The sequence below is a fragment of the Meleagris gallopavo genome, chromosome 7, assembly GCF_000146605.3.
Source record: "Meleagris gallopavo isolate NT-WF06-2002-E0010 breed Aviagen turkey brand Nicholas breeding stock chromosome 7, Turkey_5.1, whole genome shotgun sequence".
In the NCBI taxonomy this organism is placed as follows: Eukaryota; Metazoa; Chordata; class Aves; order Galliformes; family Phasianidae; genus Meleagris; species Meleagris gallopavo.
This window is the reverse complement of record NC_015017.2, coordinates 11,069,339-11,085,563: the sequence shown is the minus strand read 5'-3', so window position 1 is coordinate 11,085,563 and position 16,225 is coordinate 11,069,339. Positions and strand designations below refer to the sequence as shown.

The 16,225-nt window shown below is 42.5% G+C and overlaps 2 protein-coding genes across 3 annotated transcripts in view; one reads left to right on the top strand and one right to left on the bottom strand.

The window, feature by feature from the left end:
* Positions 1 to 16,193, bottom strand: part of CDK15 (cyclin dependent kinase 15) — a 34,682-nt gene extending 18,489 nt beyond the window's left edge. Inside the window, exons 1-8 of the mRNA XM_010713462.3 lie at positions 15,485 to 16,193; positions 14,461 to 14,610; positions 14,213 to 14,310; positions 13,553 to 13,632; positions 9,409 to 9,503; positions 8,582 to 8,644; positions 6,489 to 6,612; positions 5,800 to 5,920 (exon numbers count right to left, since the gene is read on the bottom strand). Coding sequence (XP_010711764.1) covers positions 5,800 to 5,920; positions 6,489 to 6,612; positions 8,582 to 8,644; positions 9,409 to 9,503; positions 13,553 to 13,632; positions 14,213 to 14,310; positions 14,461 to 14,610; positions 15,485 to 15,595 — 842 coding nt within the window. The 5' untranslated portion in view covers positions 15,596 to 16,193. The remainder of the gene's footprint in view (positions 1 to 5,799; positions 5,921 to 6,488; positions 6,613 to 8,581; positions 8,645 to 9,408; positions 9,504 to 13,552; positions 13,633 to 14,212; positions 14,311 to 14,460; positions 14,611 to 15,484) is intronic.
* ALS2 (alsin Rho guanine nucleotide exchange factor ALS2) overlaps positions 14,551 to 16,225 on the top strand; it is a 39,198-nt gene continuing 37,523 nt past the window's right edge. For both annotated transcript variants that reach the window (XR_004160300.1, XR_004160299.1), the window contains exon 1: positions 14,551 to 14,644. The gene's annotated coding sequence lies outside the window, so the exon portion shown is untranslated. The remainder of the gene's footprint in view (positions 14,645 to 16,225) is intronic.

The window sequence follows — 16,225 nt, the reverse complement described above, 5'->3', positions numbered from 1 at the left end:
TCTTTCAGGTCTCTTTCAACCTATCCTATTAAAAACTCACCTTAAAAAAGATAGTCAGGGCAGATGCCTGCACAGCTGTAGGTTGTTTTCTGTGAGAAAAAGTTACAAAATCTGTGTGATAAGAGTAGAAAAAATAAATGGGGAACTGCTAGACAGTTTATGGGCTAGAAGGGTACAATAGATGCAGATAAAACACAGAAGCACTAACCAGTAGAGAGATTTCCCTTCAGAAGCAATTAGCCCTCCCCTAGAAAACTGAAAGCAAGACAGCATAAAAAATTCAGTGGCAAAGTAATCCTAGTTTTATGTCGTCCTCTGCTCTACACTTTTGCTAAAGCAAACCAGCCAGCTTAAAAACAAAAAGCAAAAACAAACAAACAAAACAAAAACAAAAAACCAACACACCAAAGCCTGCAAAAAATGCTTAGTTTTACTGAGGTGGATTAGTCCTGCTGGGAATAGTGATTAGATAGTTGTGGTCAGGATAGATTTATCTATTTGCAGGTGTTTCAGTCTTTTATTATGTGTTGTAAAACTCTGCTCATTTACTTTTTATCTTTACCCTCCAAACATTTTCTAGGTTTTCTGCCTTTTCTCTAAGCCCAATCCAACTTTTCAAGTTTCATCTTCCTTTTATACCAGATTTGAGTCTTTCAAGCTTAAATGTTGAAACCCCAGGTTTGTCTTATTGACTCTGACAGTATTATTCTCACTCACAGAGCTACAGCTAGTAATCTCCTCTGGTCATCTGTACTGCTCTCTTACCACTCGCATCTTGTTTTTGCAATGCTGCAGATGCTTTTCCCACCTGGCTGTGGTTGGTTGAAAGCCTGACATGCAGCTCATCTCTGGTATTCATTTTGGTCATCCTCAGGTAATGTCAAGCCTGTTTGCAGATCCGTATCTAATGCTATTTTCACAAACAACTCTGATGCACTTTGGGTCTTGTGAGCTTAGCTCCTTATTCGTCAAATGTGCTTTCACACAATCCAGGCTTGTCATGAAACTTAACCCACACTTTTGCAACACAGATTTTTGTGTTTCACAGTACTACCACATCACTAGATATTATTTTGGAACCGACTCTGCTGAGACCAGTGCCATAACAACCCTCTGTTTTCACAGCTGATATATGTACTCAGATGGCTCACCCTATTTTGCAGCCACAGGGGCTGCTGCAATCCACTGGTGCCATTGCACAAGTCTAACCACATGTGGTCAGTGCAATTTAGGTACTTTTGATTTGTGCCGTGAATAGAATCAACTCTGTGTTTTTGAAGCAAGAAATCCTGACATTTATCCACAGTTTGGGTTCTGATATCCTAGCTAGAAATGGCCATTAGACTGGCAACAACAGAAACTTCATATGGATTCAATATAGCCCCCAAATGTCGGATACCACTAGACATCCTGCAGAGATTACTTCTGATGAACAGTGCTGTGAGGTTTTCTGAACTGAATTTAGACGTATACACAACACTAAGGAAAAGGGCTAGTAACAGTGAAAGTGTTCTGCAAATGTGATCTTCATGACTTAAATTGCTCTGATGAAAGATTTGAGGCAACAGAGTTCATTGAAGGCAGACCAGATCGGCAGTGGTTTCCATTATTTCTAAGAAGGCATACAATCCAGGCAGAGCAATACATGGAAGTAAGAACTCTTTTTTTAAGGCTCTTTTTTTCCCTAGATTTATTCCCTAGATTTTTCTAGATTCTATCTAGCTCTTGCTAATAATTTCTTAAGAGTAAATTGTTCAAAAATTCAAATGTAATGAGTCTTTTTGCTATTGGGCAAGCTGTCAGTTTGAGGAGAGGAACAACTTCTGAGTTCTTACAAATTTGCCTTCTGATAGAACTCTTGTTTGTATTCCCGGTTTATTCCAACAATATCTGGATGCCTTTCAACTCCAGTGTCTCTTATAAAGACAGAGCTATCGGAGCAACCACAACAGCTGGAAAGGAAGAACTGTTTCCTGTAGTGTGACTCAGCTGATGAGCTTCCTTTAATGCTTACTTGATACTGCATTGATTCACCAGTGGCAATTGTAACTGTTGCTACCTCCCTGTGCTTCCAGGCTGAAATATGCTTTTCCTTACAGAAAATCCAGAAATAGCTGGAACTAGTAATGCAGTGGCATATGGGCACCCTCCTCTTTTCCCAGGTAGATTTTTCTACGGGTTAAGATAGGACTTTGGAAAAAAAGACCTCTTTGGTGCTAGTCATCTGATTAACCTCTCCAGAAGCCTCAGTCTTCCAATATATGAGAGCTACAGGCACTGTCCTTCCGGCATTATGAAGATCCTTCTCTTAATGAGAATGGTTCAAAAAACAACCTTTAGTTTTAAGTATTTCTCAAGAGTTAGGCCAAGGTCAGAACTGGTTTGTTTTTCTCCCTCTTCCCCTTAGTGCTCTGGTGTTCACTTCTGAGGTGCCCTCGCCTCTGAAAGCCCGCACACTTCTCAAAACATGTCAGTTCCACAGAGCAGTGTAGGGAAGCATTGGGGCAGAGCAAGAAGTGCATCATAAACTGCAGAGGAGTTAGATGGGGTCCAACAGCAAGTTCTGCCAGGAGGAGGAAATGCAGAGCAGCCCTTCACTGACTGCTTTGTGGCTGTTCAGTAGTCACAGCTACCTTCTTATTCTTGCTGTATCCCTCTGAGACTGGTGTATCTTCATTAATGGGATCCTAGTGAAAGGAGAAGACTGAAGTGCTGTGCAAGGGCTGGTCTCCTTTGCAGTGGTGTCAGACAGAAGTACCCTGCTGAGATCAGTAGAGTTATATCAGTGCAAATAAGACCAAGGACTTCGTGGTACCTCCTGGATCAGTTTGTTTTCTCTTTTTCCTCCTATGTTAAGCAGACATTGTACCATCCTTCATGAGAAAACAACAGGCAGTCTTACCATCTGCAGGTCCTCACGATGTCTTTCAGGAAGGAGCCTAGGCATGATGTTTCAGCATGCACCAGACATGTATGTGAAGCCATATACTGACAGCTAAAGTAGCAGGAGAGTTATAACTGGTTGAACATAGTGAACATAAACAGGGTTGGTTCAGACAGCCCTATCACATCAGCCTGCAGTCCCTGGGACAGATGTGGATACTTCAGTTACTCCTTAGTCTCCAGTCTTGCATCACACAACGGAGAAACACCTTCATCGGGATTAAGATCTAAGGTTTCTCTGTGGGATCCTGCAGTTTCCTCTCCTCAGATTCTCTGTCACTGGGGAATTGCAATTTGGCACTTAGCCGCAAGTATATCTTTCACCTTGTGCCTCACCAGGCAGCACTGCACACTGGAGCTCCTGGCCTAAGTCTCCTAGTTTGACAAAATAGGGCAACACAATTCAGACCTGGGAGAAGGCTGTAGTGGGCCCGGCAGATCTATGTCAAATGACTGCATAGGAATTCTTATTCTAGGTGAATCTAGGGAGATTCCTGCAACTACCGTAGAAGAAATTACATGGAAAACTTGTCTGAAAAGAAGACATGACTGTAGGTACTCATGATGTTGAAAACTGAATTTTGAAAACTAGCACTAAACATGCATAAAGGCTTTAGTGTTTAAAAAAAAGTCTCCCTTATATGTAGTGTTATATGTCTCGCTGAAACACTGTCAGTCTCCCTGAAATCCCTTAATTGAATTTTCTAAAGTCTTGAAGAGATAGTGAGGGAGAAAGAGAATAAAAAGATACACAGAGATTAAAGCAGCTTTTCTAGTTAGTCCAAGAGCTAGTGAGACTCCTTCTATATCTCTTTCTTCATCTACTCAAGGCCTCATTCACTTCCCGTGTGCCTCCCACTGACAGTATTGCTGCTTAAGCACACTATGCACGAATTGCCATAATGTTTTATTTTGTTGTAATTGGTTTCTTTAAACCAAGGCTTTAACACCCACTGTCTCATGCCATTAGCAAGGGCATTCTAACCTGCCTTCGTGTAAATTGCAGTATCCAAAAGAAATAGTTTTTTTTTCTTTCTTCCCAATAGACAATAACATCTGTGTGAATTCACATTATTTCCTAATAGACAAAAATTGAACTTAAATGCAGTGTACATCAAGATAATAAATGACTCTTGTTAGAGGAAGTTACTGAATAGAGCTCACTGAAGAACTCTCTATTCTCTCAGCGTGACATCTTTCTTTAGGGCCAACACTTGGAATGTTGTTATTATAAGGAGGCGTTATAACAAAGGTGCCTACAGTGTGAATGTTGTTCAGCGGGACTGAGTACTCTGCTGTTAGAGGTGGACAGAGTGCTGGATGGGATCTTTGTACTCCAGCTCTCTGTTGCCATTCACTGCAGTAGAGCAGAGTTATGTATCGGGGATGCTGGATTTGCACAGAATCCAGAAATGCCACGCTTTAAGCATGCAACCAGGGCTTTGGACAGGCCGCAGCTTTCAGGAAAAAAAAACAGGTTACTACCAGCATCTACCTAATGCAAAACCTCCAGTCTGTTAGGCAGGCATCTTCCTCAAACACAGCAGATGTTCCTGAAAGACTGTCTGGACAACAGAGGTGGCAAGGAGTAGGAGGGAGAAGTCAGGACATTTGGACTGGCTTAGCAGCTGGAAGCTATTAGAATTTAGCAAGGTTTTCCTCCTCAGAGAAATCTTTAAGCAATTAAATTAGCATCAGCCCTAGGGAAGTTAACAAACAAATCTCCTGTTTCCCTGAACTGCCCTCCAGACTTAGTTCATCAGAGTCTCCAATAAGCCACAGATCTCTGGCAGGGGATACTGGCTGGAGCTTTGCAAACTTACAAACCTTCTTCTTATGCATACTTCAGCCTGCTGTGCTCCCATCCTTTCACAGCCTTCAACTCTGCACAGCAGTAAAGTGTCAGTGTGACATGCACAGGCAGAGGATCTGCTGATCTGAAGAAAGGGCAGAGCTGCAGTACTATCTACAAAGGTAAAATTGGCCTGAATAAAGATGCTCTGCTGCTCCTTCATGAGATGCACATTGTCCATGAGTAAGTTAGAACTGTGTTGCTGGGAGCAGGTTCATGTTGGTGCAGAAGAGAGCCAGAAAATGGATGCACACTCAGACTCATTCAGGCCAGCTCAAAAGGTCCAGTGAGAACCCTGTGAAACACTCATTCTCTCCTGCATTTTACCTGCTCTCAGGAGCTTCTCTCCCTTCAGTTTTGCTATTGCATAGCTTGCTTCCCATGATTCCGGCATTTTAAGATTTTGTGATAGGACTCATAAGATAAGAAGCCTTAACTGAAGACAGTTCTTCTCTTATATGAAGTGTAGAGTGCACCTAAGACGTTCTTTAAGATGAATGACAAAGTATTTCAGAAGTAATGAACATCTTAGACACTTTTATACCTTCAGACCTATTCAGAAGCCCTTTACTGCCATCTTTTGTTACAAAGGCCAGAGTCATCATTTGTGTATTCATGATTGCATTCATTGTTTCTTCACAAAACTATAGCTGTAGATAGCTACCACTGACTTAGCCAACCACATATCTACAAAACTGTAAGTGCTTTAAGGAAACACAAGACCTGAAAGTGCTTTATAGATGTCACCAAATGAGATTTACATACTTTATAAATATTGTCAAGTCAGATTTATATAACTCCATAGCTGATATGTACTGACACCATGTCCCAAAATGTCTATGAACTCTGCAGTACAAAACTCCTCCATGCTCACTTGCCTTCTACTCACAGGTGTTAATTCCTCTGCTTACAACTGTAACTACTCTAACTTGGTTGAGTTCATTTAATTCAGATAAAGATGTTTTTTCCCAAAAGACCCCAGATGATTTGACATAGGCCAGTACCAGATATCTAGATCAGAAGAATAATCTGTAGCTCCAAGCAAAACATCAGGAGGACGGTACCAGAGTGTCACCACTTCAGAGGAGTATGTCTGACTGGGGATGGACTTGGCACGAGCGAGGCCTGCTAGAATAAAAAATACTGAGTGCTGTGGCAGTACAGTCTTTCTGTGGGTGCAATACATAAATGATAACAATAATTGGAAACAGAACATTATTTTCTCTCAGTTCAATAAACACAAGGAGTCCCAATGTAGGTTACAATCAACTGACAAAAAAATTGTGTCTGGAAGATATCTCTGGGGCAGATCAGATCAAGCATTATGCTATGTTGTGCTGGGTTTTACCATTTGTCACTCAAGCAGCCATCACAAACTGATGCCAAGAAAGCCCGTCTGTCCACACTGCTGTGGACTTTACACGTCCCATGATTTTATGAAGATAGAGGGGTTGATTCTCAGTTCTCTTGAACTGGTTTTATGTGGCAGTAATTGCTCTGACTTAAATGAGTTTACTCCCTGCAACTAGTAGTGCAAAGACAAGAAAGACTAGATTGACCACAGAAATACTTTTCTGAAGTTCAGTAAGAGGTTATGCTTCTGTGCCTTAACTGGCTGTGGGATGCAGATCTATATGCATGCTAAAGCTTCAGTCTGAGCAGATATATTAGCAGCATACAAATTGTGACTCACCAAAGTCAGCTAATTTGAGCTCACCAAGACAGCTGATGAGCAAGTTCTGGGGTTTCAGATCACGGTGAAGAATATGTTGTTGGTGGATGTATGCCAGGCCTCGCAAAAGCTGGAACATGAAGAGCTTGAAAAGTCAACAAAAACAAAACAAAACAAAACAAACAAATAAAAAAAAAACTGAAATGATTTGGTGTGAATTTGCATTCATACATGAGCTCTGAACTTTGTAAGTCCTGGAACAAAGCAGAGGCAAAGCAACTGAGAAATGAGTAAAAATCTCAAAAATGAATAGAGTTGTCTGAGAAGTAGAAAACTATGGTGGGATATGATTGCTTTCAGGTGGAATATTTCTCCACGAAGGCAATAAAATGCAGTCCCTAATTTTGGAAATGCAGCTTTTCTCTAGAAGTGGAGTGTTGACTGCAGGAGCTACGTGCCAAAACACAGTCTAAGCTTTCGAAACAGCAGATATTCTGACCTCAGTGTTGATAACGAAGACATGAAGCTAAGCACGACAAAGGCTTAAGGAGCTGGTAGATTTTCCCCGTTGAGCCAGTTATACCAGCAGAGGGAGTTGTGGGGCTGCTTCTCACACCTACACTGCCTCTCCTCAGCCCAAGCTTGACCAGTGAACTGACTCGTTTGGCAATGTGAGCTGTTATCTTCAAGCTGGGAAAATCAAGAAAAGAGAAAGGCGAATAAGAAAATAAGCTAGAAAGAAATATCTAACTCCTACCGCTATGGCAGTATAAATAAGCCTTCAGTAAAATAAGTTGGATAGAAACAAGGTATGAAATTGGATAGTGGCTAGAAAACAAAACACAGTAGAAGTATATAAATAGAGTTTATCAGAGAAAAGATATTTTTCACAAGAAGCTTAACCTGAAGAGGAAGATAAACAGTGACACCCATAGGTAATTTCTGTACCAGAAAAGTGTCCCTATGATATTCTGCACACTTGCATCATATTCAATAGGAATCACTCAGAGGAAAAAAACATTTGCCAGCAAAAATGAAATGAACTAGATCAACCCCCTAGAGGGCCAGTAAATCATTTTTGTGATTTGATTTCTGCTGACAGTGAGGGCTTGAGGCAGGAAAGAAGAGCAGCTGGCTAGTTTTACTCACACAAATGCTAGGGAGTACATGTTGCAGCCGTGTACTCCATGTGCTTTACAAGCCTGCCTGGTAGTGGAGCCCTGGAAATCTGTGCCAAAACTACAGCACCGCATCTTGGACATATCTGAGCTTCAAGGGCCCCAAGAAACTACATTAGAATTGGTGTTGCTTAACAACTATCCGAAAAAAGATGTGAACAAGGTGGCAGCATTTGAAGATGACAGAAGTATTTAGATTAGCCAAGATAAGAAGTGACAGTGAGAAACTTCAGAGAGATCTGACAAAGTCAGATGAATAGGCAGTTTGATAAGGTACAAAGTTACTGTTGACAGCTGTAAGATAAATTAACTGACGCTACTCAGGAAAACGACCCAGGCATTCACCGAGGACATCTGCACTGAAATTGTAAGTCAGTGTGCAGCAAAAAGCCTGAAAGTTAATTAAATGTGAAGATGTGTACGAAGAAGAGTCAGAGACTATTATAACATCAATCTACAAAGTAATGGTACATCTTCAGCTCTGCTCAGTTCTAGTCAACCTATCCCAAAAAGCTGTGACAGAAACAAAAGAGGTTTAAATGACTGTAAATATGAAGACATTATCAAATAAAGAAAGAGTGATATTTGAGAGCTTTTAACTAGAGGAATTAATAAAGTATTCTAATTATAAGAAGATACAAATCTGTGTAAAGACAAATTTGCTTGCCACAAGACGTCATTGTCCACAAAAGCTGAACTAGGCTTATGTAATGGGAAAAACTAACTGCAGAAAGGCTTTGGAGACCAAGAGGTAGTCTGTTACATCTTTATCAGAATCAGTTTTTCTCCAAAGTGTTTGTCTGATATGGAACAAATAGATACTAGTAAGAGCTTAAAGATGTTTGAAGCACTGCAGCAATTTACAGTCACCATATACAGAGGAAAATAACATTCGCGTTCATACTTTAAGGGATGCAAGTCTTTTAAGGAACTCACCATAACATTGCAAGGATGAAGTCCTCCAGGATGCTGGGCCATGTACTGTGCCAGATCTGTGTGCTAAATAACAGCAGATAACTTGAGGCAAAACAATGAAAGTAAAGTGCTTTTACCAACTGTGTCTCTTCTGTATGTAGAAAAAATGAAGGTATCTCTTTAACCTTGGAGAATATTTAATTTGATGCAGCACATAAGGATGTGCCTAAGTGCTTGGTCACATCGGGGAGCTGGCTGACCTGTTATCTCTCCCTAGCAGTTTATGGCCTGAAGTTGGTAGTTAACAGAATTCATACTTGTGCCAGAATTAATCATAAAACTGCAGAATGAATAAAACATTCTCATAATTTTGTTGATAGCTGTTAGCAAAAGCAACAAAAGTAGTAAAGCTCATGCAGAGAACTCATTTATTGGCATCCTGCCCTACTCATGATAGTATCCTGCAGCTTGGTCTTGGTGAGCCACATGAGGTCAGGGACAAATTTGATAACAGGATGTGAGCTGGCATCGTTATTCCCTGTCCTTGTGGTGGCCCAAGAACTGTTATTGTATTGTCAAGGCAGAAATGGACGTAAATAGTTTCTGCCACCCTCATGGAGACAAGATGTGGAATCATTTTTGCATACAGCTGCTGCATACACTGAAAAAAAAAAAGTAAAATTGTGTGTGATAATCAGGAGATCAATAAGGGAAATCAGTCACTACACTAAAGGATTGCAATTTGTTTCTTTGCCAATGTCTCATAATGCAGCAAATTCATTATGCAGCCACTGGTCTTCCCAGTACTTCTCTAGCTTCACAGGAAGCCAGAAAAAGGAATAACTCACCATGTGCTCAAGGACAAATGTTAGGGTCTCCTTGGTCTGGATAATGTCATGGAGCAGCACAATGTTGGCATGTTTCAAATGCTTGAGAAGAGAAGCTGGAGAAACATAAAAGTAAGATCAGCTTCAGTACTGCTTCTGCAAGTTCAAGGAGACCATACATGCAACAGAAAATAAAATTTGGGGTGAACTATTCCAATCTCAGCATTTCCGTAAAGCAGCGTATACTGAATGTGGAAAAGGATGGAACAGCTCCTTAGAGAAGAAGGAATTAGTGCTCTGGGCTAGGCAGGAGCCCATCTTCTCTCAGAGGCACACTGCAGTCCTCAGCTGTCAGCTTCTGAGCCAATGAGAAATCATTTCTTCCAGGAAAATGCTGAGAGAAGCAGGGGCTGGGAGCTCCCAGTGCCAGAGTGTGGCAGACTTGGGTCACCGCTGAGCTTCACGTTCATTCTGCCATCTACCTCCCAGCACATGCCCTCAGAAAGGCCCTTAGTGGACTTATGGGGAAACATAGGTTTCCATCAGCTTCCAGCTTTTGTGTAAAAGCTGCCAGAAGAAATCAGTTTATCTATGCTAAGATGAATTTAGCTAGATGCTTTTACATATTGGTAACTTTTTCCAGCTTTAGACTCAAAGAACAGAGATGAAGTCACTGAGTGCACAGTGATTTATACAGCTCTGGCATGTTTTGTCTATTGGCCTGACTATCAGCATAGCCTCAGAGCTGCTCCAGCAGTTTGCTTCAAACAATGCAAACAAACAATATTTGAAGGTTTTTAGACCGGTAATGCAAACTTTGCATCTTACAACCTAAAAATTTAGACTGGTTCTAGAAGCCTTATAGCTAGGTGTGGCCTAAGTGCATGTCAGTAGTGAGACTGCTGAGCAGTACGGGATACTTGGTAAGTGCTGGAAGCAGCAGAGAATGTCAGTTAGCTCTGGCACGGAGCTTGGTGCTGCTGGAGCTGAACTGCCCCTGGTACTGCCATGAGTGCACTGTGGTATGAACCTTAAATATGCTTCACACTGTACCTAATTGCCTGTGAACCCAATAATTATGCTCTGGCTATATCCCAGACAGACTCTATCTGCTATCGGAAGGGACTGCCAACCTGGCTGTGTGATACCTTGAAAATCCCACGTGGCCAGACTAATCTGTTGCTCCAGAGGAGTACAGAGGGTCCACAGTGAAATGAAGAATTCAGCCCCTGTGTCTGAATCAGGCCCCTGGGAACTGCTCCTTGTTGGTTGCTTCTACAGCCTCCTGCTGCGGTGTCAGGTGCTACAGCTAGAACTGAACTTAAAATGCATTTCAGCTCTGTGGGGCTTCCTGGGGTGAACTGGCTCTTTGTCAGTGGTGTGCCATTCCTCCAGGGTATCTGAGAATGTGCCACATGAATAAATCTTGTGCTTTGTTTGCACTATTGACTTACATTGTAAATTTGAGGTGTCAGATGCTGCAAAGCTGAGCAGTACACAAAAGATCTATTTAAAGTAGACTTTTCGTGAGATCACCCTGGTTTTCTCCCATACTGAATGAAGTTAAGACTCTCAGCCTGCCCTACAGTAGAGCATGTTAAAGGGGTGCTGATCATTAGAACATCATTAGTTCTGCATAGATAAAGCTTTTAAGGCTTATTTCTCTAGTGGACAAGTGTAAACACAGAGCAAAAACACCACAGCAAATGGGTATATGCAACTGTATAGCACAAACCATTCTGTAAAGAGCTATATTTTGGTATCTCTCTGCTTTCACTCAGAAATCAGCTAAAGAGTTTGTTAACTCTCTTATCTTAATTACACTTGTATAAGCCTGGAGTCAATCCACTGACATCTCTGGTTTTTCTGAGCTTCAAATGGAGTTGTCTGATGTGAGAGTCCCTCTGTGCTTGGGCTGCTGTGAATGCTGGCACATCCGGCCTCTGACACTCCATCTCGTGAGCAACAAAGTCTACCCTAGTTTTGAACTACAGTAAAAAGTAGAAAACAAAATACGTGTGGTCTCTTACATGCGTAGCTCTCACTGACACCAGACAACAGACTGGTGTAAAGGTTACAAACTTCTGTGAAAGGAAGAAACTGGATTATGGTCCTCTTGAGATAGTTGCACAGATGAAAATAGAAGCTTAATCAAGCAGGCAGTTTGTGAACTTGTGTCTGTAGGGACACATAAATGCATTCAACCAAAATCAAGCACTTAAACAAAAGCACTTCTTTCTCAAAGAACTTGAGAAAGCAGCAGATACTTTGCCCCGTGCTCTGTGAAGGTGACCGATAGAATTTCTTGCCATGCTGAAAAGGTAAATGTTGTTAAGCACTGGATTTACTCGAAGTATTTCTCTTCAAGCTGGGATGTGTGATCCTCCAGGTATCAGCTGTGTTTGTGCTAACACCAAGCAGACTTCCAGTCCACAACTGCCCAGTGTAAAAACTGCTGTGCTCTGCTAGTTCCTAGCAGACCTAGCTTGTGGAGGTGGCTGTGTGGCTTTGCATTTGTCAAAACAATAGCAGTATAGCTGTGTTTGGATTTAACCTAGCTCACTCCAGGTTTCATAGAGGTCTCTAGGTTAGGAGGTCAATAATCTTGGCTGTATGTTGAGGGAAAGGAGCACAGGTCAGACTTCTGCCAGGCCCACAGCCTGTGCATCTATGCACTAAAAACAGTTTGCATATGTATAGTTAGGTGTTTAAAGCTGAGCATAAGGAATCGGAGCCTGTTTCAGTATTGAACACTGAGACAGCAAAAAGATTTTTTGAAATGGTTAACTCTGAGCTGTGGCCTGTGGATACCTTGTGGATGTGCAATGAGCATTTCTGTCAGCATGCAACTCTGACAGGAGGAATGAGCTGAGGGACAGAGCAAACACAGGAGAAGCTGCCTGCTGCCCATGTGGCTAACGGTACAAAGGCTGTTCTTCTCTTTTAAAGCACATAATTTGGGGATGAGGGTCAAGCAGTGACAACTGACTGACTTCCTCCTTTTCCTCCAGAAATTCCCTGCATGCCAGGTTCTCTGTCCTTTGACCACTGGATCTGTTAAAGAATTCATTGTGGTGAAGCTGCATGACTTCCATGGAATTACATCCACTCAAGCCCTAGTGCAGAGGTGGGCCACCAGCAGGATTGATGCCAGGGAGGTGAAGTGTGTTGACAGAACAGAAGCCAGGTGAGTCCAGCTCTGCTTAGAGCAGTACATCATTAATGAAGTTTGATCCCAACACAGTCAGTGCTGGAGCATCCAAGGACTGCTCTGGAGAGCAGATCTGACACATGTTATCATTGATGTCATTTATATTTTTATTTTTAGTATTCAAAATATGCACAGTGACGGAAGGCTTCTCTCTTATTACACAGCCATAAAGTGTATAGCATCAGCCAGGCATCGTACTCCAAAAAAGATGATGCCCACTAAATAAAATCTTAAATCTGTTCCAAAAACATAGAGATTGAAAAACTAGCCCCTCTTTGACATGCCTTGTAATAAACTCCTTTATTACATATACTATGTTTGTTTCCATTGCTTGGAGCCCAGAATCTGCAGCTGCAGCCCAAGTTCTTCTTCCTCTGATTCTCCATGTAACTGGGACAAAACATGTATCCCAAAACATGTATCCAGAAGCTGACAGCTGCAAAAGAAGTTACTTATCTCCTGTCATATCTCCCTCTTGTATCTGATATGTCTTTACAGGCAATCTGTCTCACATCCAGTAGCCCCACCTGGCAGATGCAGGTCACTCTGATCTGCTACTGCCAGAGGGGTTTAGAAATAGCAGCGAGAAAGCAACCTGGATTGCAGACAGGAGATGTGAAGGGGTCCTATACTGCCAGAAGAGACAAGCTGTGGCTGCAGCCAGCCCTTTCCTTATCACAGGCTTGGCTGTATCTATCTGTCACATGAGGAAATACACAGGCCAGCAGGTTCCCCCTCCTTCTATCACATGCTTATCCCCAGAACACAAAGATCTCCTTCATGAGGGGATAAGGACACTGAGAGTTTTGTGAGAAGCACAGCTTGTACGCTCAGTCAGCAAGAAAGGAGTTAGGAAGCTGTCACACAGAGATTTTTCAGATTAAAACAAGTACTCTTCAAGAATGATGTCTCTCACTCTATACCAGTTATTTGACAAGGCTCTTAATTTCTTACCTTCTCGAATGGCTGTAAAGGGCACTCCCTCCTCTGTCTCCAGGCTGATAACTTTCAGTGCCACCAACTGACCATTGATCCTGACAGGTCAGAGCAGAAGGTCACACTAAGCACCTCAGTGCTTGGCATGATGACAACATTAACAGGCTTCTGAGGTGCTTCATACTCACCAAGCAAAAGTATTTAGGGCTCACTCTCCCTCCCAGGCCAAATTTAGAAACGAGTTGCAAATCTCGAGCAGCAGAATGGAACCAGCCCACCCAGACAGAGCAGGTATTGCTAGTGTGCCTTAGTGCTCCCACTCTTCCCTCTCACAGCTTTCCTGCCCCCATGTGATGACAGTGTGTCCTCAGCCTCAATTTTGCTGTCATTCAGGAATTCCTCATTCCATGGAAAACCCTTGCTCCATTTCTGATCTCCCTGGCATGCTGCCATGCAGCAAAATGCACTGGCAGAAACTCCATTGCTGAAGTGGAGGAGTTCTCTGAAAAAATTGGATGGGGCTTTGCAAATATTCCACTTAAAAGCAAACTCAGGCATTTGATTAGTCTTTATCTCCCTACAAGTACTCCAAATTGCCCAGCTTCAAGCTTATTCTTCTGATTTCTGTAAGTGATAGGCATTGGGAATGCACTTACAGCACTGGTGGTCCATACTCACCTGCTGATCCCCCTGTAAACAGTTGCAGAGGACCCTTCACACAGCTTCTCCAGATGTATGTAGGATGTGGCAGCTCCAAATGGGATGCCTTGTCTCTGCTTAATGAAAAAAAATGGTATACATGTTAGGTTGCCGTGAAGAACTAGAAGCTACCAGCATGTCATTCACCAATTAAATATGGATTCATGGTTGGAATAATCATAGCATGAAATATCTTCTGTCTGTCATTGTAGATGCTGCACACTCACCCATTTAAAACTCTCCACAACATCCTGTTCTTGGAAGGGATCAGTGTAAGTCCAAGGCCTCCACATCCTGAACCTTCGACTCTGGAGAGTGTGGAAATGCTGAGGCTGCTGTGAGGGCACAGGAAGGGCTCCTCTGGTTACATCTCTCAGCTGGCACAAGAAGAGAAGGCAAACCATATCACTGGTGAACAACCATTTAACTGCAGTGGTTCTTTCCTTTCTCTTTGACTGCACTGGCTTTAAGCACTTCATTTTCAGCTCCCTCCCCATCATTCATGCTTTACAGATGATTTCTAAGACATCCAGAAGGGAAAAAACTGTCTGTATGTTTCTGTCTTGGTAAACGTTAGCTCTGACAGCACACAGAGATAAAGCTGCTGCAACTACTGAAGAAACTTCAATCCGTATCATTCTAAATACATGATATTTTTTCTTACCCTTGATTTATTCCTTTCCAGATAGTAATCTGTTAGGGCAGGGAATAAAAAACAAATGCAGGAGTAAAATTTAAAGACATTTAAATTTATGCCGTCTTCTTCTCCTCTCCCTGCCACATTAAGCCTTTCTCACCACTGTATGCTTTAGACAGCCTGGTAATTTGGCCCATACTTTATAAGAGTGCCGTAAACCATAGAAAGTAGTAACAAATGGCAGGCAGCCTGCAGTCTCCTCATGGGCAGCTACATGGGATGGATGCCTGTCATTGGATTCAAACACAACAGGACTTGTAATGATGCCTCCTCCTGAACATTGATAGACAGATCATTAGCTCCCTCTTTTATAATCTCTCAGTGTCACTGAGCTTACTGGAGTGCAATCTCTTCCCATATCATCACATCAAAGGAACTTATTTGCTATCTAAGGCATGAAGTGCTCTCTCAGCAGTTTCACAAGCCTGAAGCTGCAGTGTTTGATGCTGTCTAGTTAGAAGCTAATGTGAACATCTGCGCTTCCTTACAACAAGGGGAAGAGCCCAGGTGCAATCTTTCACAGCGCAGAATCATTGCATGGTGATATTAAATACCTCTTCTGTAGATGCCGCTTCCACGTGCTGAAGGCTTCTGCTGTGCCACGAGCCCATTCCCTCAGAGCAGCAACTGCAGCACCGCGTCCTGACGGCGCTCACACACAGCATGTCTCCCCTGCTGTCCTGAGTCCTGCTAGCACTCTCTTTTTTCTCACTTGCTCCCCCCTCTAGCTGGTCCTATGACTTGCATGAGACCTCTGCCTCAAGCGTTCTTATGATTTCTGCAGTTTTTCTTTTAAAGTGCAATATGTAGTGATCCAAACTCATGCCTGCAGTAGCTCTGTTGGCTTAAGCTCATTGGGTACATGTCCTCTAAAAATATCCAACATATTTTCACAAAAAAGGAAGATGGAAGAATAGACAATAAATCCACACCTGCCCGTACAAAGCTCTTTTCCTTAAGTAACTCTCAGTGTGATAGATTAGGTAATTAACAGATTAGGTAATTGATACGTATCGCACAGGAACAGGCTGTGACTTTGCTCATGTCTGTACAACTACAGTTCTGTGTGCCATTAGCTTTAAGCTGAGCTGCCCGAGCAGTGTGGGTGAGCAGCGCACACAGCAGCTGTGCAAGTGTTGGCTGCCTGTAGCTGCAAGGCTTCCCACGCAGGAAGGCATTACTGGGCGTTATGATCACGTTCGTACAAACGGACTTTGAAAATATATTTAAACACAATCAACACGCGCAGTTTTGCACCGGCGCGACTCGCCCGACCCGCGCTGACGCCACGGCCC